At 48.0% G+C, this 22,100-nt stretch overlaps 1 protein-coding gene across 2 annotated transcripts in view; it reads left to right on the forward strand.

Moving 5' to 3' along the window:
* Positions 1–18,759, forward strand: part of aatkb (apoptosis-associated tyrosine kinase b) — a 40,530-nt gene extending 21,771 nt beyond the window's left edge. The window contains exons 1-13 of one of the 2 annotated variants that reach the window (XM_070990214.1): positions 3,109–3,471; positions 5,796–5,937; positions 10,026–10,105; positions 10,651–10,769; positions 11,079–11,166; positions 12,111–12,244; positions 12,675–12,759; positions 12,997–13,118; positions 13,314–13,463; positions 13,647–17,187; positions 17,292–17,421; positions 17,506–17,706; positions 18,475–18,759. In XM_070990214.1, coding sequence (XP_070846315.1) covers positions 5,835–5,937; positions 10,026–10,105; positions 10,651–10,769; positions 11,079–11,166; positions 12,111–12,244; positions 12,675–12,759; positions 12,997–13,118; positions 13,314–13,463; positions 13,647–17,187; positions 17,292–17,421; positions 17,506–17,706; positions 18,475–18,503 — 4,782 coding nt within the window. In that variant the 5' untranslated portion in view covers positions 3,109–3,471; positions 5,796–5,834 and the 3' untranslated portion in view covers positions 18,504–18,759. Of the gene's footprint in view, positions 1–3,108; positions 3,472–5,795; positions 5,938–10,025; positions 10,106–10,650; positions 10,770–11,078; positions 11,167–12,110; positions 12,245–12,674; positions 12,760–12,996; positions 13,119–13,313; positions 13,464–13,646; positions 17,188–17,291; positions 17,422–17,505; positions 17,707–18,474 lie in introns of those variants that run through there. The other variant, XM_070990213.1, reaches the window with a different exon arrangement.
* The last annotated feature ends 3,341 nt before the right edge of the window (positions 18,760–22,100 follow it).

Consider the following 22,100-nt stretch of genomic DNA (forward strand, 5'->3'; position numbering starts at 1 on the left):
TATGAGGCATGAAGACAAGCTGACACGCCCCCCCCATACACACACACACACACACACACACACACACACACACACACACACACACTTATTAAATCATATGAAGCCTTTATGGAGTCTTGCACAGACAGACGTGCACTCTGTCTTCGCCCATGAGCGTTACTGCAAATGGACTAAACACAAAACGTTCTTCGCTGCCTCTGTTAGATGTCCATTACCTTCAGTGCACAAGGTTTCCAACCGTTTATACTCCCAAAAGGCTGATGGGAAGTGGATATCAGACAAAGGTGGAGGAGACGGCGGGAGGCCTGCAGTCTTTCAGGACCGTCTCCTGTCGGTGATTTAGATTTCTGAGCGGTGCGCTGAAATGGGTCACGGCACTGGAGAAAATAGGACAGGGAGCAGGGAGGATGGTGTTTGTGTGTGTTTGTGTGCGTTTGTGTGCGTCGGAGGAACGTTGGATTGTGCTTATGACTGAAGAAATGCTTAAATCAGTGTGTGTGTGACTGTAGCTCAGTATGTGCGTGGACATTAATGAGTCACCTTCAGGTTTACGTGCTTCATCTTCTGCAGTTTCCTCGTAAACAAACAGGTTTCTCTTTACATTCGGTGCTCCTCGCTGCGGTTTATTCCGTGTAAACTTCACTAACATCTTCTAACACAACATGCAGCGTTTGACTCTCTACTGCGTCACAGTCAGTTCGTTGATTAGTTCATTGATAGAAAACCAATCAGCAGCAGTTTTAGCCATTTCATTTTTGTCTGTCAGCTCTGAGCGAAATGCTAATATCGACATGCTAACATGCTAACTGCTGATGTTAAGCAGGTGTAGCATTCACTATCTTATCTTAGCATTAGCAGATTAGCAGTAAAGTCAAAGTGCTGCAGAGGATGATGGGAGTGACAGCAGTTTTGTAGGAATTTGGTCATGCAACAGTATTAGACATTCAAATATTGACCTGATGATGGCAGAGATTAAATATTAATTGATCATCATCCTCTGGGGACGATGAAGGTCAGAACCAAATGCATCAACACTTCTTGTTTTCAGTCTGATTTGCAGCTTTTCTGCTTCATATGATTACAGACTGAATGTTTTTGCCTTTGTTGGTCGGGCAAACTAAGAATCTGTGACCTTCGTCTCTGCAAACGTATGAGACCAAATTAAACATTTGATCAAATAATCTGCAGATCTGCTCTCATACGTCACATCTTTTGTCCCTCGTCCTCCACACAAACCCGGACTGCGATTCATATTCCTGCTCAACACTCCGAACTGTCCACAGAACATGATTTATCCTTCAGTGTATTCAATCGTGTTGTAAACAATTAACATAACTCGAGTGTCTTTAGAGCAGATGGCAGAAACGTTTACGCTGCTGTGAAGAGAAGCGCGTGATTAAGCCTGACGGATGGCTTTTCTCACAGAGTCGGGGTCTCTGCACCCCCGGCCTCTCCGTCTGAAGAAATGCTGGACTGCACTGATTACAGACGTGTCTGTAGCAACATTACATAACATCCTGTTCCTTCTCGACCGCTGAGTGTTTAGAAGACACATCGCGAGTCGTCGCCAGGCTGCACGTAAAGAATAGACGTCTGTCGGAGACCTGCAGCGCGTCCGATGCGCCTCACGTCTGGTTTGTGTCTTTGGCGGGTTGGACCACCCAGCTCGGACCTGTCAGGGCGTGTCTGAGGAAGGGGCCGGTGGGGGTGGAGGAGGGGGGAGAGAGGGCGCGAGGGCGTGTGGAAGGGCATACCCATGAGCCCGCAGTGCATCCGGCCTCAGGGCCCCATCTGGAATTAGACACAGCCGCTCCCGGAGCAGGAAGAGGGAATTTCAGAAAAACACTTCAAGAGGAGCCGAGAGAGAAAAGCTCTCTGTGTTTCACAGACAGTGATGGAGAGACGAGGAAGTTCCTCTGATGAGCCTCACTGCTGCCTGTGGTTTGGACGTGGTTTCAGGGTCCAGACCTCCGTGAGCCTGGCAGCCCTTCAGCGCTCTCAGACTGCGTCATTTCTCACATCATGTAGACATGAGCTGCATCGTCACTGATTATGAACATGTCCAGATATATGTTCATAATCAGGGCTTCAGTGGTGCTGCTGTTTCCCTCTGCTTCCAGTCTTCATGCTAAGCTAAGCTAACTGGCTGCTGGCTGTAGCTTCACGCAGTCTGAAGGGATGAGAGTGCTCTTCTCCTCTCATCGAACTCTCTGCCACAAAGCAGATACGCACATCTCCCAAACGTCAAACTATTCCTCTGATGAAAAAAAAAACCACAAAGCCAAATTGAAATTTTCAATCATATTCAAACCCAAAAATGAGCAGAAACATGTAAAATGTAAAATGCCTTCATAACCCACACACAGCCCTTATTGAACTCCTTAAATCTCTTCATTTAGTGTGTCTGGATTTTATTAAATCCTCTTAAAACAAGAGAGGTCTGAGGCACAAAAGCAACATTTGAAGCAATATTTTTTTAAGGACCCCATTCTCAGATTTAAGATCACTCATTCCACCTTAACTATAATATGAAAAGATATTTTAAGATATAACAGAGAGAGGGCTCTGCTGTCTGTAACTGCACACTGACCTCGAACTGCACAAGCTAAACAAAGAAACTAGTCAGTTTAAGGTCAGAGCAAGGTTTAAGTTTAAGGGTAAACACTTAAGTTAAGTTAAGATGAAGTCCTGTAGTCATGAAGTTAAAGGTCAGGTTCAGAGGTCAGGAATGACAGAAGTCAGTGGACAGTCCTCACAAGTATAGGGTTAACAAGTGTGTGTGTGTGTGTGTGTGTGTGTGTGTGTGTGTGTGTGTGTGTGTGTGTGTGTGTGTGTGTGTGTGTGTGTGTGTGTGTGTGTGTGTGTGTGATGGGGAAGGGGACTGCCCTGCAGATGTTCTTTGGCTTTTGGGATAGAGGGAGAAAAAGGGAGGAAGAGAGCGAGTGATGTCACATGTATAGTATGTGACCCCCTCCACCCCCCACCCCTCCTCCCCCCTCTCATCCCTCCTCCCTCTTGTATTTTTCTCCCTCACATTTTTGAGGGGGCTCAGTTTCTCTCCTCTCCCCCATGAGACGACTACAGGTTTGGCCTCGCCTGTGAACTGGGAGATGGCGCTCCTCCTTCTTCCTCCCCCCCTCCTCTCGTTTTCTCTCCCTCCATCCCTCCAACCCCAGCAGATCCTGGGGACAGTCAGTGGTCAGCTACAAAGCCTCTTCCTCCTCTTCCTCCTCTCTGGACTCAGCAGTCAGGCTCTCTCTGCAGAGTGATGATGCCTTTCTCTGCAGCCGCTCTTCCAGGCACCGCCATCCTCCCGCCGCCCTGCACGCATCACACAAAGGGGAACCCTGGGGGGGCTGCTGAGTGTGTGTGTGTGTGGGTGTGTGCATGCGAGGAGAGAGAGGTTGAGATGCTGCGACCAAAGCTGAGGGCGAGCGACACGCCAGCCTCACCTGTGGACTCTGAGGAAAGGTAAGCTAAGTGGCAGCTGGAAACAGGTTGAGAAGGAGGAAGCAAACGTTGATCTGTAAATGTTTTAGGACGTTCGTTGGACAGTTTTCTGCCGTCACTTCACATGAAGTCATATTTCTGCTTTGTTCTTCTGCTTTTAAGCACGTTTTATTGACTCCTGGATCAACTGAAAAAACCACAACGCCAACCCTTCTTTGGTTTCAGCGCCTCAAATCTGATGTTTTCCTGCCTTCGTCTTTGTGTTTTAAAGCGCCGGAACATCTTTGAGTTTGTTGGCCAAACAAAACGATTAGAAAACGTCGCCGTGCATTCTGGGAAGTTGTAATCGATTAAGAGACATGAAGAAAAAGACGGTTATAAAGAAAGTTCAGAATGTGCAGACTGAGTTTTGACGCCTTCTCCTGCAGGATGTGTGCTGATGTTGTTCTGTGAATGCTGCTGTGTGTGTGTGTGTGTGTGTGTGTGTGTGTGTGCGTGTGTGCGTGTGTGCGTGCGTGCGTGCGTGCGTGCGTGCGTGCGTGCGTGCGTGCGTGCGTGCGTGCGTGTGTGTGTGTGTCGATGCAGAGTGAAACCACATGTCGAATGTGAGGGTGAGGAAGGCCGTGTGAAGATTTGGATCTGAGGCACAGAGTGATGTGTGTGTGTGTGTGTGTGTGTGTGTGTGTGTGTGTGTGTGTGTGTGTGTGTGTGTGTGTGTGTTGCATTCTTGGGGGACAGGATGAAGTGAGAGATGGAGGTGTTTATGTGTGTGTGTGTGTGTGTGTGTGTGTGTGTGTGTGTGTGTGTGTGTGTGTGTGTGTGTGTGTGTGTTTGTGTGGGTGTTGCACAGGGCTGCAGCGGGTCACATTTTTCCAGCGTTGGGACCCCGCTGCTCTCCAGCTCCCAACTAAGGGACTTTTATTCTGACATCCGGTCTGTGGGTGCAGCCAACTCCCTCCCCTCCCTGCGCTCTCCTCGTCCTGTGATATGTCTCCACGTTCAGCAGACAGAAGGAATCTTTCAGGAGCTCCTCGCTGTTCGTCCGGCCCTCCATCCCACAAACGAACACAGAAAAGCAGAAAAGCACTGGAGCCTGCAGAGAGCTTCAAAGGGATTTTCAAACCCAGAGTGCTCTAAGCTGCAACTCGCATTGATTAGCTCATCTCTTTCAAAACGCTGTTAATTAAATGCAAGTTTTAAGCCAAGCAACCCAGTTTTTTAACAGCAACGATATGGAAATGCATACATCTCCCTCCAAAATGATTACAGAACACTTCGTGGACGACGCTCAGCCCGGCGCAGATCCAACAAATGAAAAGAAAAATGTTTGTGAAAGCAGAGCGAGGGATAATAAAGCACATGAATGCGTCTGAGCATCAAACTTCGGGCGGGGGGTGTGCAGCGTGTGAGGGCGGGGCTCTGGAAACGTAGACCAGGTGCCAGATCGTCAGCTTTGAACGGCGTTCTCGCTCAGCTGTGTTCATACAGAGACACGCCACCTCTTAGCTTCTCTTACTTTATGTTGGATTCGATCTGATGTTCCTCTGCAGCCTCTTCTCAGTAATTAATTTTGCAGCAGTTGCTCTGAAAACAGACACTCGCCTCCTTCAGTTTCTTTCAACAGGAAATGATGGTTGATACGTGTTCGACCCTCCCTGCTGCACCGATGCCATCAGGCCATCGAGATCTCTTGTGCAAACTCTAATCTCGCTGATCAGCCTCCTGCTCGGCGCCTGTGAAGCTGAGAGCTTGATCAGATGGCAGCTTTAGAGGAGCGCTAAATCAAATGAAAAGCCTTTTTCTTCTTCTCTTTATTTTGTGGATAAGCTCGCTGCCGACTCTGATATTAAGATATTTGAAAAGGCATGGCAGTGAGTCACGGCGCTCCTCTCTGCAGGCTCCGCTCTGCACGCGTCCAGAATCATCATCAGGCTTAATTGTGAAGTGGAGGGTTGAGATACGTGTAGTCTTAGCACAAATAATCTCTGGATAAATCAGACTGACTTTGTTTACAGTGTGATGTTGCAAGCAGCCTCACAAACAGCTCGGAGACACGCTGGACGGGCCAGGACAGCTTGCCTCAGTTTATCTCTGCTCTGCTTCAGTGGTGCAGCCAAAATATCATCAATATTTGGTTTGTGTTGTTACGAAACACTTTCTACTTCTGCGCACCGAAGCAGTCAAATCACACACTGCATGATGTGCATCCTCTATATGATCGGCTGCTTTAAAGGCTGCTTTCCTTCAGGCCTTCACACCTTGAGTTACCCAACCAGCTGCCAGTGGAATGTAAACAACATGTCCCTGTGCATGACCTTTGACCTCTTCAATTATCTGTTTTCTAGGAATTCAAGAATGTGGATGGGGAGGAGTACCATGCAGATATGTCCACCTTGGCCTCGCCGGCCTCCCAGGGCAGCCCGGACGTCTACATCCTGCCCCTCACCGAGGTGTCCCTGCCCGTCGCAAAGCAGCCTGCTCGATCAGGTGAGTTCAGCGCCTCTCCAGCGCGGTTCCATCCGCCGTGAGCAGACTCATGTTGTGCAGCCAAGCGAGCAATAAACCCACAGAAATGTGAAATTTAAAACGCCAAAGTTTCCAAATGGAGGAAATCAGGTTGAAGTTTTGGGGGAAATAAAAACAAAATGATTCACAGACTGAGAATATTTGCATATTTGCAATCGTGCAGCCAAGAAAAACATGAAAAGCCTGAGTTTTAAGGCTCATACAAGGATTTTTAAATTGAAAATTGTCCCCACAGCACATTTAAAAGAAAGTTTCCCTGCTGTTGAACAGGATAAAACGCTGCGTAGGATGAAGGGGTGGTCAGAGGATGTCCAATCATGATATCACTTCTGATGGTTTGTCAAGCCTTTGTAATTCATGCCTTCAGTCATTCGCTGCGATCTGATGCAAGCATTTGCAAAAGTGCCAGAGTTTTACAAATTTCAAGGGTGTGAGAGCAGGGAGAGCTGCGAGCCTGCCGTTAGTCAACGTTTGTCCCCGGAGTGAGCGCCGCCCTGATGCTGGCCTCAGTCAGCTGGGCCTCCACCTATCCCACAATCCCTCGCTGCAGGTCCCCGCAGAATGAACTCTGTGCTCTTTAACGTTCGCTCTCTCCCACAAACATCTGCCTATTGCATAATGAGGTCCAGGCGGCCGGCCTACACTGCTGCTTGTAGGAATGTCAGGCATGCGAGAGCACAAAACCCCAGTGAGAAGATTCCTCTTTGCTCCGGCGCTTCTCTCGCTCAGCGTCTGCGTGACAACGGTGCTTGTTGTGTGTTAATGGGCTGATGCTGCTGATAAACTTATGACTTAATGGGTCGCGCCCACGCGCTCCACTCGGTCTGCATCAAAGCTCGGATAGAAGTAACTCTGAATGTTTGTTTGGTGTTTTACATTCACAGTTTGACCCACGCGAGTTAAACAGAGTGAATAAAGGACCAGTTCACCCAAATCACAAAGAATCTGTTGTCTAACTCACAAATACAAGGTTTAATTAAAGGATTCATGCTGGTGCAGTTTCATTTGTGGTGCTCGACGCTCTGAAGAAACAAAGTTGCTGAGAAACGTTTCAGAGGCAGATATCTCCACGTAAAACGAGCACATGAAGCCACAGATGTCTGCGTGGCTCCATAACGTCACGCTCTGTGATTTGGGTGAACTGGCCCTTTAACGTGTGCGTTGTCTTCTGTGGATAATAGAAACCATATGAGCAGTGGCAGAGGTCAGGGATTCATTACTGCACCTCCAGGACTGCCTCACCCAGTGACATCATCAGATTTTTGTGTTTAATGAAAAGTGGAGTGGCTGAAATGGATCCATCTACTGGACCGAGATAACATGTTTACTTTCTCACGAGTTGTCGTATTAGCTGCTGTTTGCTGTCTTTAGTTTGTTTGTACGCAACCACTTCATACAAATGCAGACCGAAGTGCTTCACAGGCTGATGAAATATTAAAGCTAAAGAGCTAAAGGAAGTGCAGAGCACAGACACTGAAACAGCAGAGAGGCAAAGAAAATGAACACATACTTATTAAGATTTCAGACATTTCAGGAGAAATGGAGTGAAAAAGTGAGGTTGCTTTCAAGCAGACTCAGTGTGGGCGCAGGAGGTGGACGTGGAGCTGAGGTACTTCCCAGTGTTCCCGTCTCCTCTGTCGTCCCGCTGAGCGCCCGGGCTGTCGGAGGACTATGTGGATAGGTGGAGTTCCCGATGAGACACCAGTACTGTAAGAGCTTGGCTCAGTCTGCGGCCCCGTCCTCAGGACCCGCCCTGCAGCTGCTCTGTGCTGCAGGCTGCAGAGCACAACATAATGGAGCTCACACCCACACAGGGGAGACATGAGCAGCTACACACATGTGGAAACACACACACACACAGTCAAATCTGAGCCAAAACAAGTCCAGCGTTCGTGCTCAGAGCGCACACGCCGTGCACGCATCAGCCTCTGCACCGCCACGCTGCTCCACAACGAGACCGAGCAAACATCATAAGTGAATTCAATTGATTGTGCGAGGACAGCGCCAGAGCCCGGCACCTCCGCACAGCTCGGACTGGGATGCGCTGGACTGGAGGAGCATAATGGGAATTCCATTAGGCTCTGAATGGTTTAGCCGCTGTGCATCTCGCTAAAGACTTCCTGGATGCTGTAGCGATTAAGCTAGACGCGCTCAGAGAGAGATGCTCAGCAGCTCACGGCTCAGAAGGACCAGGCAGGGCTGTCAGATGGAAACTGAGTTAGTGTATTCGCTGTAAAGAGATCTGAGAGCTGACCAGGAGTAATCCTCATATTTTCAGTTTGTTGCTTTGAAATCAAAGCGAAATGAAAATCAGAAAGCTGTGAGGTAGAGTTTATTCTTCTGCCAGCGCTGACAAACAGGAGATACAGGCTGTGGATTGTTTCCATTCGTATAAGCTGACCAGTTATTATACTGGTAAGAAACCCACCAGTGGACAGCAAAGGCAAAGATAAGAAAAGTTACAGTACAGTCTTTGAGGATTCACTTGTCCTCCAGCATCTATGCTCATTGTTAGATCAGCATTATGAAGATTTGAGGTTGGCATGATGGCGTAGGTGGGACCCATTGCTTGCCGCTGTTACCAGTCCTTTCCCGTGTCATGGAGCTGGTGAATAATAGTCCCAGTGTGGACGCACTAACTGGTCCTAACTGGTGCCATGCTGCCCTGAGCAGCCAGACAATGGGGGTTATTCTGCGTTGGGCCGGAGAGCGTGAGTGGGTGTAAGGAATGACCAGTCTGGAGAAAGAGACAGGGGTGTCCAATATGGCCTCCACACAGTGACTGGACTGTGTTGTGGTCCGGAGGGGGACGGCAGCACCACAAAGATCCTCCTGTCTGCCTCTACGCCCAGAATCGAAGTGTCACCGTGGGAGACACGGAAAGGATGGGATGGATGCTGAGGGGGGAGACATGGAGGGGCAGGGGGGTGCTGCCGTCAGTCCCGTTTCATGTGGCTGAGTGGGGACGGGACGGTCAGGCGTGTTCAGCGGACAGGAAGGACCTGGGGGTCGCAGGACAATCAGACAGGTCGATGCCAGAGTCGGGTCAATACAGAGGACAACTTAAGAGTGAGGTCACGTTTGTTTACTCGGGGACGATGGGAAACGTCCACTAGCACGTTGGGACAGTTCATCTCAGAAAGGGTTAAGGACAATCGATTGGACGGACGATGGATTCACAGCGGCCACTTCAGAACCTGGAAACGGTGCGTTCTGCCGTCCCACTGCTGCCTCTGGTACATGAGCTTTGTGTTCTTCATCACTGAGGTCTCCGGTTCACTGAGGACAGACTGTGTCGCGTCTTCTCCTCTTCACATGTCATAAATCAGCTGGATGAGTGAAACCAGATATTTGATCAATAAATGAATCAATGATGTTTATGTTTCGTGACTTTAAGCGGTGAGTTCAGATCTTTTAAGTTAAATCTGTTTGTGAAGACACATGTTGGACACGTGCGATGTGCTAATGAAGACATCGCTGACCGTGATGAAGGCTGGCCTCCTCTTCAGTGCCGGTGTGCCACCCTCATCTCTGCTCACATACAGAGCAGAAGAAGTGACCCTGAACGAATGAGGAAGGAAAACAAACCTGACTGTGAAGCTTCGCAGTGGAAAGCTTGTTGATGTCTGACGTCTCTCAAACCTCTTTTCTCACATTTCGTCAGTTTGGCAGCTTCTCAACGACCTTTTCGATGCTCGCTTAGTTTATTCAACAAGATTTTCTGTATTGAGGTTAAAACTGCTCACAGGACCAGTTCAGGACCAGTTCAGGACCAGTTCAGTGCTCCATGCTTGACATTTTTGCTGACTATTTCCAAATCTCTGTCACGTTGCAGATTTTTTTAAATGTGTTTTGATATATTGTGCTCCTTGTTCCAAGCAGCCATTGGCTTCCAGTCGTTTTCTTGTGGTGTGAAACTCGATTAGCATTGCTAATAGCTTGAGCTCCCTTCGGCTGTGCAATCCATCAGAGTGAACAATCAATCCCGCCTCAGTATTTGTCACCATATCAGTCATGTACGCTCTACTCCTTTTCCTCTTTTCCTCCAGTCCAACTCCTGAAGTCCACGGATCTCGGCCGCCACAGTCTGCTCTACCTGAAAGAGATTGGGAATGGCTGGTTCGGGAAGGTAAGCCCTCTTCTGACGTGTCGGTCCTCGTCACTTCCTGTGGGTGTCTTGGACAGTCGCTCCCGCCGTCCCTGCAGCTACCTGTGCCTCACATCATGGTTGCTGGTCTTTGCTGTGATCCCAGCCGCCTTTAGAAAGGCGTCCACCGTGTGTTTTTACAGCCAGATAACATGTTGTTGTCGTTCTCTCTTTGTGTTTCTTTGTCTGTTTCTCCTCCTTTTCCAACTCATACTGTTCACTCATGAAAACACATCCGTCCTCTCCATCCTTGTGACTGGGTATGTCCATCTGTGTGTGTGTGTGTGTGTGTGTCTGCATTTTCTGTCCCTTCTCTGTCTTTGGATTCTCTTCGCTGAACTCCTGCATGACTTCTTTGTGTCTCCTTGTCTGTCCGTCACTCCCACTCCATGCTTGATTTGTTTGTTTTGGCTTAAATGTCTGTCTGTCTGTCCGTCCGTCCGTCCGTCCGTCCGTCCGTCCGTCCGTCCGTCCGTCCGTCCGTCCGTCTTCCCTGTGCATATATGTCTCTGTCTGTACTGTTTCAGGTTCTGCTCGGGGAGGTCAACGCAGGCCTGAATACAACCCAAGTGGTAGTAAAGGAGCTGAAAGCCAGCGCCAGCGTGCAGGACCAGATGCACTTCCTGGAGGAAGCACAGCCTTACCGGTACGTTTACCTTTGTCCCCTGTTGGACTTCTGTCTCTGTGTGTCTGTCAGCGATGGTGAGGTCACACATACGTTTACTAAAGTACTGCATCATCAGTCTTAAGGTGGTGGAAGTGAACTTGAACCATTCATGGAGACTTTTTTTACTGATCCTCCACTACATTCATCTGATCACTCGTGTTTTTCACTTTGAAGTCATTTTTTCTGATGTTTAATTGTTTCAGTTTTGGGGATTTACACTGATGTTTGTAGTGTCGTAGATCTCATACTGTACGTGCTGTCATCTCACGCTCCTCCTCTGCTCTCCAGGGCCCTCCAGCACCATGCTCTGGTGCAGTGTTTGGCCCAGTGCACTGAGGTCACTCCCTACCTGCTGGTGATGGAGTTTTGTCCACTGGTGAGTGTCCAGACCCACAGGTCAGGAGTGAGGAGAACGTCTTACAGTGTGTGTAAAAGAGATTAAATAAATTAAAACACACCAAGTGGATTAATCTGAAGGAGTGCTGCCACCCCCTGCTGTGTCCCCTGTTTTAAACCTGTCATTTCACTGAAGGATTTTAACATTAGAATAAAGTCACGGTGGCGTAAATGTGCACTTTGTGTTTTTATATTAGGCTGTGCCACATTTGATGCACGCTGTGTATTGGAATAATCTGCAGTGTGAGATATGTACTGTGGTTTATGAAAAGCTCCCGTCACCGTTTTCGACCTTTAAATTCAAAATCTGCATTCTGTCCTGTAAATCATTCACCACGTTAAATGGATTGGAAACTTCTTGTAATATGTAGTTTATGGGATTTTTTTGTTAATTATGTTTGGTAATAAAAAACATTCTTGGCAGCTGCTGTAAATATTTGGAAGGAGAATCCAAAATTACCCATAACTCATGCTACACCACTGAAGCTGCTGCCTAAAGTCCACCATCATCTCCGCAGGATTGATTAGTTCTGTAGTTTTAACACTCAAATCTACGGTGATATTGAAGCCACCAGTCAGCGAAGAACCGGCTTCCTGCCTCTTCATTTATAATTTGTAAGTGTAAGTGAAGTAAACTGGTGACAGCTGGTTACTTTGAACGTAAATGTGGGGTTACGCAGAAGTACCCAATAAACTCAAGGAGACCATTTCAGTCCAGAAGCAGCTTTAATTCCAGATTGGTCCGTTCATCCAAACATTTAAAACTGAAGACACCAAGTTTATTGATTCATCTGGTGCACTTCCATGCAGGATTCCAGAGTCCAGATTCACTCCAGTGATCAAGAAACACATCCCACAGCACGGTACAATGAAAGGCTGCCCCCTGGTGGTCAGAGGTTGTAACATCCAGATCTTTTTTTCCAGGGGGATGTGAAGGGTTACCTCCGAAGCTGCAGGACTGCAGAAACCATGACCCCAGAGCCCTTGATTCTTCAACGCATGGCTTGTGACATCGCCTCAGGACTCCTACACCTGCACAAACACAACTTCACACACAGGTAATGAGCAGTTCCTGCTGTTAAGAGCAACACATATGTCAAAATTACAAGACCAGGCCCAGCCAGTGTCTCGCTGTGGTCAGTAAAATCTGCCTTTTTCTTCTCGGTTGCTTCTTGGAACAATATCCTGGTGCTGCCCGAGTGCTCCTTACAGACTCCAGCATCAGTGATTTTGTTGCAGGCGGTGACCCCTCATCTCCAGAACAACTCACACATCCGCTCAGTCTGCACCACCTTTTCCAGAGGCAGCATTGTTGAACCAGGCCAACTTTAAAAGATTATTTCATCATGTGATCAGTCAGTGTTTCTGCATGCAGGGCTTCTAAATATTTGATGTAGTATGACCCTCTTGCAATGTTCTGGTCTTGTGTTGTATGATTAAGAATAATGAACAGCTGTTTTCCTCCTCCACCACCCCATTTGTCACCAGTGACCTGGCTTTGAGGAACTGCTTGTTGTCTGCTAATGTCTCAGTGAAGATTGGAGATTATGGTCTGTCCCACACAAAGTACAAGGTCTGTTAATCCGAAAAGACAATGCACACTGTAAAACATGCAGACATAACCAGTACTATTTTGCAAGTAAATCGTTTGATTAGTTCAAAGTATTCGGCCAAAATGGAGAAAGAAGTAGATACAGGCACATAGAAGCAGCTGATCCTAGTGCAGCTTGTTGTAGACAACCATCACTAAGCAAATGATGTGATGTCCTCACTGTCTGCCTGTTAACACTTTACCCATCCCTCCTACCAGGATGATTACTACCTGACCTCAGATCAGCTGTACGTGCCGCTGCGTTGGATTGCTCCAGAGCTGGTGGATGAGGTGCATGGAAACCTGCTGGTGGCTGACCAGACCCAACAGAGCAACATGTGGTGCGTTCAACACACACAAAGACTCCTGCACATCTGCTCTTAACAACAAGAATCTAAGCGCAGCATAGCTTAAAAAGGTTTTAGACGCATTCCATTTTATTGTTCCAGGCTGAGGTGTAAGAGGATAAAAGCCAAGCTTATATTGATTACGGCTTTGTTTTATCAACACAATGTCTATGTAATGTGGCGTCTCAGGTCTCTGGGTGTGACTATCTGGGAGCTGTTCGAGCTGGGAAACCAGCCCTACAGGCACTACTCCGACAGACAAGTGCTGACCTACGCTGTGAGGGAGCAGCAGCTGCGACTGCCCAAGCCGCTGCTCAAAGTGCCGCTGGCTGAGCGCTGGTGAGACGCACAGAGACACATTTAGAAACATCTTAAAAATACTGAAAAGCACAAAGTCCTAGCAGGATGAGTGTAATTATGTTAATCTTACTGGTTTTGTTTCTCTGCAGTGGGGTTATTTGGTGGAGTGCTCTCTTTCAGATCTCGTGTATATGACTCTGTTTTTCTGTTTGGGGTCTTCAGGTACGAGGTGATGCAGTTCTGCTGGCTCCAGCCTGATCAGAGACCCAATGCAGAGGAAGTCCACTTGCTGCTCAGCTATCTGTGTGCCAAGGGGGCCAGCGAGGCCGAAGAAGACTTTGAGAGGCGATGGAACTCTCTGCGTCCCAATACTGGATTCAACAGTCACCGCGGTGCCTCTGCAATGTCACGAGACCACCCCTCATCAACCTCCTCCTCTTTCCCTCTCCTTGAGCAGTTTTCATCTGGTGATGGCTACCACTCAGAGTCCGGGGATGATATACTAACAGTCACTGAGACCAGCCACGGTCTGAACTTTGAGTACAAGTGGGAGCAAGCCAGGGCAGACCAGTCCTATAGAGCCCCAGACCCCTCTAGCACCATGGGTCAGGTCAACCATCACTGTCAGGAAGCATTTTACCCACCTGGAGGAATCGTGGGAGGCTGCCCCATGGAGAACCTCAGCCATGGAGTTTCTCCATCTTACTACCAAGCAAAACATCTACACGCTCCAGGCATACTCCCCGTCCTCAGTGCCCATAGCCCCTCAGTAAGCAGCGAATACTACATCCGCATCGAAGAGCCAGTAGACTGTAACATCGATCCGGAGTATACCATGTGCTCCTACAGCCCAGACTACCAGGGCAGCAGTGGGAGCTTTCTGACTGGCAGCGCTGACTCAGGTGAGTGCATGGCCTGTCCGTCGCAGGCTAAGAACATGGCTCCCTATTGGTCCGCAGACATCCACAAGTCAGATGTGTACGACTCCAATGAGTCAAGTCCTGCTATCTCCCTGACAATGGAGCCCCTTTTAGGACAAGTGTCGGACAACAGCCCCCTCCGACCCTGGGAGTCCAGTCACTATGTGTCCTATAAAGACAGAGATGGGGGTTACTACTATGAGCACTCGCCCCCTTTGGGAATAGATCACTATTTGATTGGAGGTGAGCTCTCCAGTGAGCATCATCAGGAAAGCTGGGGGTCAAGGAGTCTGCGTCAGGCTTTGGGTGAGTTGGAGAACCCACTGGGTATATCCCCCTCTGTAGCCAGTCCAACTCAACAGGCATACAGAGACGCATACCTGGACACAAGTCAGACCTCCATTATAGGAAAGAACGTGACAGGGGGCTACTACGACATGATGGGCTCCCTGAGGAAGACTATGCCCAGCCACAGCAGGCACAACAGCCACTCTGTCAGTATTAACATGGAGACAGAGGGGGCACTCTTCATCGGGCACAGAGACAGCGATTCGGAGGAGGAAGAGGAGGACATATTTGTTGAGAGACACACCTGCAACACTTGGCCTTCAAAACACAGCCATAGCAGTGTGGGACACCACAGACGGGCGAGCCACAGCTGCAGACAGGATGCTTACGTAGATTTCCACTACACAATGCCAAGTACAGACATCGAAGACTCCTGGCCGGAGGACCATGGCCTGGCCTTCCACTCTCTACCCAAACCCATCGACTATCTGGAGCCCCACCAGGCCAAAGATAACAGTGCCTGCCTTAGTCTGACCAAACATCACCCAATGGTGCCCTCGGACAACTGCAATGCCTACATCTACCTGTGCCATGAGGGCGAGACTCAGGTGCCAGCATCTGGAGAGTGCTGCCACTCGCACTTTGTTGACCCCCTTACAGGCTTGCTAGTCAGAAACAACAGCTATAGTCACAGCTACAGTCACAGCAACTACATCAGTGATAAGGTCATCGACATCCCAAGCAATGAAGAGATGATCAATCTCTCACCCGCTCCCGGGGGTCCCATTGTGGCCAAACCTGCCTTGATGAAGACTGAGGACAGTAGAGAGCAGTATGTTGACCTGACGTTTGATGAAACACTGTACAAAGAGAAAAGGGAGGATGCAATCAAAGAAAATCCAATCATGCAAAAACCGACAGAACCTGAAATAGAAGAGGTGACCCTGACAATGACTAAAAGCACTCCGCCTCCTGCTGACAACATGCATGTGATGGTGGCCCTCACAGATCCACAGTCAGAGTTGAGTCACACCGGCGATAGCGGCGTTGACCGAGGAGGCTCCACTGTGAGCCTCGCCGACATCCTCGACTGCAGTGATGACGATGAGGACGAAGACATCACAGACGATATCACTGATGTCACCTCAGGCATCTTCGCTGACGAGTCCAGCGAGCTGAACGCTTCCCCTGCCTTCAAGTCGCTCCAGAAGCAGGTAGGAACTCCTGATTCCATGGATTCTATGGATCTGCCATCTGCAGCCGGGTCCTGTGAAGGCTTCAGCCCTGCGTCCTCCCACCCTTCCAGCTCACCTAAAGCTATGGACAGTGGCTATGACACAGAAAACAATGAGAGCCCCGAGTTTGTACCCAAAGAGCCTCATGAACCCCGTGAGCAACCTGTGGGAAAGCCTACCCTTGATACAAGCCTGGAGGAGGCCAAGGTGCTGGAGGAGCAGGGGCCCGAGGATAAAGCAGTGCCCACAGAGGGGGAACCGTCACTGGATGAAGATTTGGCTTTAGGAGCTTCACAAACAGGCGACGACATCCTTTTACCACTGAGCGATAAGACACCATACAGAGACTCTGCCTACTTCTCAGACTACGAGAATGAAAGGCAGTCCAGGGATGAAGGGGAGGAACTGTCAGAGACAATAAGAGATGACGGAAATGCTGAAAAGGAGGAGCATGTGGGAGAAAAGAAGGGTGAGAAAAGAAAGAATGAAGAGGAGGAAGAACTGAAGGACGCTGTGGCCAACAAAGACATAAAGCTCGAAATGAGACACACAGAGACAGGAGGGACAGACTCCTCTTCTCCACCAGAGATGGAGGCATATTTGACAGAAGAGTGTGGCCAGGATGAGGAACTGGGCCTCCCTCTGGAGCCCTCTGACACTGCTTCAATAGCAGAAGGTGTGCTGGACGAATGGCCATCTCAGGAAGAGAGCTCATCCCTGGGAGACTGGGCAGCAGAGGTGGTGGGGGCCATGGAGGAAGCCCTTGGTGCCCTGAATGGAGACTGTATCTCCAACATTAAGGTGGAGGAGGAGGACGAAGAGGACCTGAAAAGCTCCGTTCAAGATTTAGAAACAACACAAGAGCCAGCGATCAAGACGACGCGGACATCCGGTGAAACCCCGCACACTTTACCCAAAGACGAGGTGGCCTTGCAGCACACGGCGAGCACCCGGCGCTTTTCTTCCTCCTCTCCTCCACCTCCATCCACCCCTCCCCCTCCGCTCCCCGCAGCAGAGGGCCGAGGGTCTCCAGCAGACGGGGAAGAGGCGGACGAGGAGGACGGCGACACCGATGACAGCGACGAGTCGGACGAGGAGCTGCGGAGCTACAGCGTGCAGGAGCAGAGCGGAGGGGAGGAGAGCGAAGACGAGTGCCACCTGGTGCCCATCGTGGTGAGCGACGACAGCGAAGCCCACAAACTGCGCAGCCTGCTGAAGATGCCGACCCTGCTCACCACGGAGAACCTAGAGGAGGAGCTCGAACGCAAGAAGAAGACGGTGTCGTTCTTCGACGATGTCACCGTCTACCTGTTCGATCAGGTGTGTGGCAGAGAGGGCGCGTTCAAATGGTTTCATTCAGTTTAGTTTCACATCTGATACGTGTTAACACGTGATTTATCATGTTCTTTATTTAACTACACTAGGAAAGTCCAACCAAGGAGCTGGCTGAGCACGGCTTCCCGTTAGGAGCCGAGGGTCAGAGTTCACAGAGCAAATCCCAAGAAAGGGTCAGTGCTTCGGATGACTCTTCTGATGGAAACATCTCAGAGGAGAGTAAGTAGAAGAAAACAACAAACCTCCAACTCCTCCACTTTGCTCATATCAGATCTTAAATATCTGGTTTCTGTCTGCTCTCAGGTGCAGGGTATGAGTGGGAGGACGACTTCCCCCTGCTGCCTCTGCCAACATCCACAGTGGCATCCGACTCACCTCCACCCCGCCCCAAAGCTCCGGACCCCAAACCGGCCGTGCAGCGCTCCCGCTTCACCGTCTCCCCCTCCAGCGTGTCCCGTTTCTCCATCACTCACATCTCCGACTCTGATATGGACTCTGTAGGAGGTGGGTGTCTAAATAACAACCGTCCTTCCTCATAGCAGATAAGGGATGTCATTTCTCTCCACACACGTAAAAATATCTACTTTTAGGGACTGAGATGCAGAACAAATGTCTGATTTTTGGTCAAAGCTGCTAAACCTGGGACACATAACAAGGTTAAGGTATCTCTTTTCATAGCAAAGTTAGTTGATTCTGGCTTCTGAAACACGTCTGAAATCTGGATCAGCTGCTTCTCGCCTCTGGAGCTCTGCACTAATTAAATAAGATTAAGCTCAACTGTTCGTCCTCATTAGTGAGAGTTTTCCTCACTGACCTGAAGCTGATATGAAACAGGTAGTGAGATGATGTCCCCTGGATTTTCTGGACATGTGAAAGTGTTTAATGACTGGAGTTATTGGCGCTTCATCTTACAAATACAAACAACAATAAACAGATATCTGATCCAAACGTTGGCTCCTCTGAGGTTTAATTTAAGCCTTGAGTCTTGGAGTAACTCATCTAAATTTAGACCGATTCTAAATCATCTACAAACGTGTTTCAGCTAATGTTGCATTGAAAGCTCCTTTCATGTTGTTTCTAATCCCGGTCTGGGAAACTGGCTCCTTAGAGATGCAATTGTTGGCTGCAACATATTGCACTGACTGAATTACAGTAAAACGTACCTCCCTAATGAGATGATAAACTTTCTTGCCAAATTTCACAGAGATCTGCCAACATTTTGGAGAAGATGCTCGATAGCCTGTTAAAGTGATGCTCTGCCTTCTTCTGCAGGAAGCAGCGAGGACGGGGACAAAGAGTGACGAGCTGTGGACACTTACCGTCCCCTGAGACATTGACTCGGCCTGCTAGCATGACTTCTGATTTATTTTTTTAAAGTCAGGTTTTAGAAACACAAGACAGTGCCTCTTCTCGCCTGTGGACACTTTTGAAAGGTCGTCTTACTCCGTAGGACCATCCTAGACTACTGACAAGAGTACGGCTAACACGTAAACTTTACAGATATTAATATATACCGTATGTACGATGTAAAGAATATATGAACGCAGCGGAAACTTGTATGTCCAATTCTGCATATTTTTTGGATCAAAGAGACAAAATGGAAGGACGGATCTTTGGAAAGCATCACATTTGCCACTTTCACTTCTTAATTTCTGATAGGTAGCATTCATGCGAGCGTGGAACCACCTGGACTTACAGAAACAGGACGTGACGACACTTTTTGGCTTTTCAACAAAGGATGAGCGCCTTGAACGACAGCTCCACAGACTTTTACTTCTTAAGAAACTGCTTTACTCGTCTTAACGAATATCGAGGAGAATCCTTGAGGTATCACAAGTAATACTATGTTAATATTTGGGTTCGATCAGAGACGAAGGACGTATTAGCATGAAGGACGGAAGAAAAGGGAATCTTAACGGGTCGTGTCTGCTTGCAGGATGTTTTTTGTGGAAACAGCTGACAGAACCTGGACAACCTGACGTTTTATGACCCTATCCTTTTCTTTTTTTGTATCAGGAACACAAGCGTACTGTTTCACATGAACATGTCTCTCCACCAAACTGAGCGCCAGCACCGCCATCACGAACAGCCCCTCAGGCACAACACTGACGTGAAGCAAGTCGTTCAGATTTAACGCTTATTAAAGGTTTAGCAGGTTTTCAAATATAGCAATGCATGGTTTCAAGTAACTAGAAAACAGTATTTTATTGCCTCGAGACAAAGGGGACAGTTATTTGTTATGTTGGGGGACAGACAGGCGCACTTGGTCATGGAAATCCATTTTCATGTTACAGGTCAAAAACAAATTGGCAGCCAGAGGAGACATTCAGGATTTGGACGTCTACGTAAAGACAGCAGTCCTCTATTAATGACAGGGCCGATAGGGCTGGGCCACATGGATGAAAGCTTCATCACGTTATATGTAATATTAACGGCGTTCATCTTGAATCCTCAGTTCAGAGACAGTTCATTCATTTGAAGTTAAACACGTGACAAACCAACGCTCTTCATCACATTGATGCGACGATCCAGCAAATCCAGTATTGCCAGAAAGCAGTAACACTGAGAGATTTTAAAGGTACAGATACCTTGTTAGAAATATTATTTCCATCCTCGGCGTGCATCATCATACTGCCCAGCCCTACAGGCCAACATATGAAAACACAAACCTGCACAACAGTGTTAAAAAGGCTGTTAAACTCTATTTTTGTCTGCACAGACGTTCGTCTGCAAGCGTGCTTTTGTGTAAATCAGCACATTATACGTGCAGTATTTCTGAGCTTTGCCCATTTCTACCATGTTACCTGTCTGAGTGCGAACAGCGGCTGATTCTTCTGTCACTCGCTGTCTTTTGTCCTCACTGAGCTTGTTTGGAGCGGTTTTGTACTAAGACTCTGGTTTTAGAGGCTGTTGAACCTTTTCAGATTTGCAAGGAAAAAACAATAATTTCAGTTATTTCCGTATAAAACAGGAAGAAATCTGAGCACCACACCGAAACATAACCGAATGAGATTTTCTAGCACTTAAGCCTGGATGAAGTATTTAAAAACAGCTTTCAGTGTAGAGTCTCATCTGTCTGATCAGCTGGCTGAGAGGCGACGCTTTGCTTTCTCTGTGTAAATGTGAGGAAGAGAGGTGGGGAGGGAGGTGGTGTTGAAGAGCTGGATGCCACCTTTCAAAGCACCCTACGATCAACATGTAGTGTCTTCTAAGTGTTTGTTTGCCTCCCGGCGCTTTAATATTCTGTAACAGTTTAGCATAGAACCATCTAGACAGCGGTCCGTAATATTTTTGTATCTCAACAAAAATACTTTTAAGAGTATTGATGTACTGTACCTGTGACGGAGGGAAGGTTTCAAAAATATGTCTCTTATGTTTCTTGTTGCCAAAGAGATGTTGTGTTGTGGTCCAGGGGCAACAGTTGGTGTTGTTTTTAGCCCAGAATGGAGACAGGAGGGAGGGCTGTGACAGCAGCTTCGACCTGCTCGTGGAAAAGGTGCAGGTGAGCTTTTGCTTTGGATGCTGTCGGTGACGTGCGCCCCCACGCTGACCTGGTCACATCATTACTTTCTGTACCTTCTATCAAATATAAATAAAGTCTGTTTTACACATCTTAAGACGTCTTTCACCGTTTGTTAATTATTCTGAATTTGTTGTGACACAGTTTATACAAGACATGCTGCACAATAAGGGTAAATACTTGATTCTTTATTCTCCAAATTAAACTGAAAAACAGACACGGTTTGCCATGAAATCACAAAACGATACAGATTTGACTGTCAGTCATCATATTTCTATTGTATTAGTCTTCATGTATCACTGGGAGTCACACTGATCCACATTTTATCGGTTTGAGTAGCAAAGCTGCTGATATCTGATATTAAACGAGCGGCTGCATCCGGGCTAAAACGCGGCCTGTACTGCCATCTAGTGGTCGCTGCAGGCTCTGCGGCGCCTCCACAGCACAGTGCTGGATGATCTGAAGTTAACAGACTTCAACCTTTCAGCCCTTAGAGGTCAGTACAGTCAGGCTTTGTGCACAGAGTGCAGCTGCTCTGTAAGATATCCTGTAACTAAGTGCGGAGCGTCTAAGAGAAGAAACTGATGATCATGAATTCCTTTTCATGTTAAACTAAGGCACATTTCACTCAACTACAGACTGGCTCACCTGCAAAGAAGCAAACACGTTAAGTATGAAACACATTTCAAACGTTCAAATCTTGCTTTTAAATGTTCAAATTCAAACCACTCAAACCTTAACTTTACTGACTGTGGAGGGGAATTCACCTCAGTTCTTTCCACTAAACGAACTCTTCATCGGTGAGTTTAACAACTTACATTTCCTCACCTGCGTCAGATCAACAGGAGGCAAAATTAAAGACTCAAATGATTAAAAAAAAACGGATTCATCTCTAAGCCATCCAGACGTTCAGGTTTTCAGGTGGGAAACATGATTTTCCTCAGTTATCGAGCAGCGTGTCTTTACAGAGACACCGTCCCTGTGAGAGACAAACGCTTCAACAGGGTCCATTTCCTCCCAACACTGTGAGCGCCACAGATTCAACTCAAGGAAAACCCAAACCATCTGCATGACCGGCGCTCTTCAGTCCGACCTAAAGGCAGCTCAGTCTGCTCGCCTCTACATCGAAGCGTCCGGTTATTTAAACATGACAGAATGAAATCACAAAGGCTTTCTCTGCTGAAAACGCTGCTTTAAGATCTTACAAACTGCTTGTACATAAGAATCAAACATCAGATCAGTGAAATCTGAGAGCAGTGCAGTGCAGTGCTGCTTCTAGCTAATATTACAGTGGATTTCCTGTCAGTGTGCAGTTCTACGAGTCGTGTGCGTATCAGTTTTGATGCTATCACTCAGCACATATTTATGACACAGATAC

This window comes from Chaetodon trifascialis, chromosome 21 (assembly GCF_039877785.1).
Source record: "Chaetodon trifascialis isolate fChaTrf1 chromosome 21, fChaTrf1.hap1, whole genome shotgun sequence".
In the NCBI taxonomy this organism is placed as follows: domain Eukaryota; kingdom Metazoa; phylum Chordata; class Actinopteri; order Chaetodontiformes; family Chaetodontidae; genus Chaetodon; species Chaetodon trifascialis.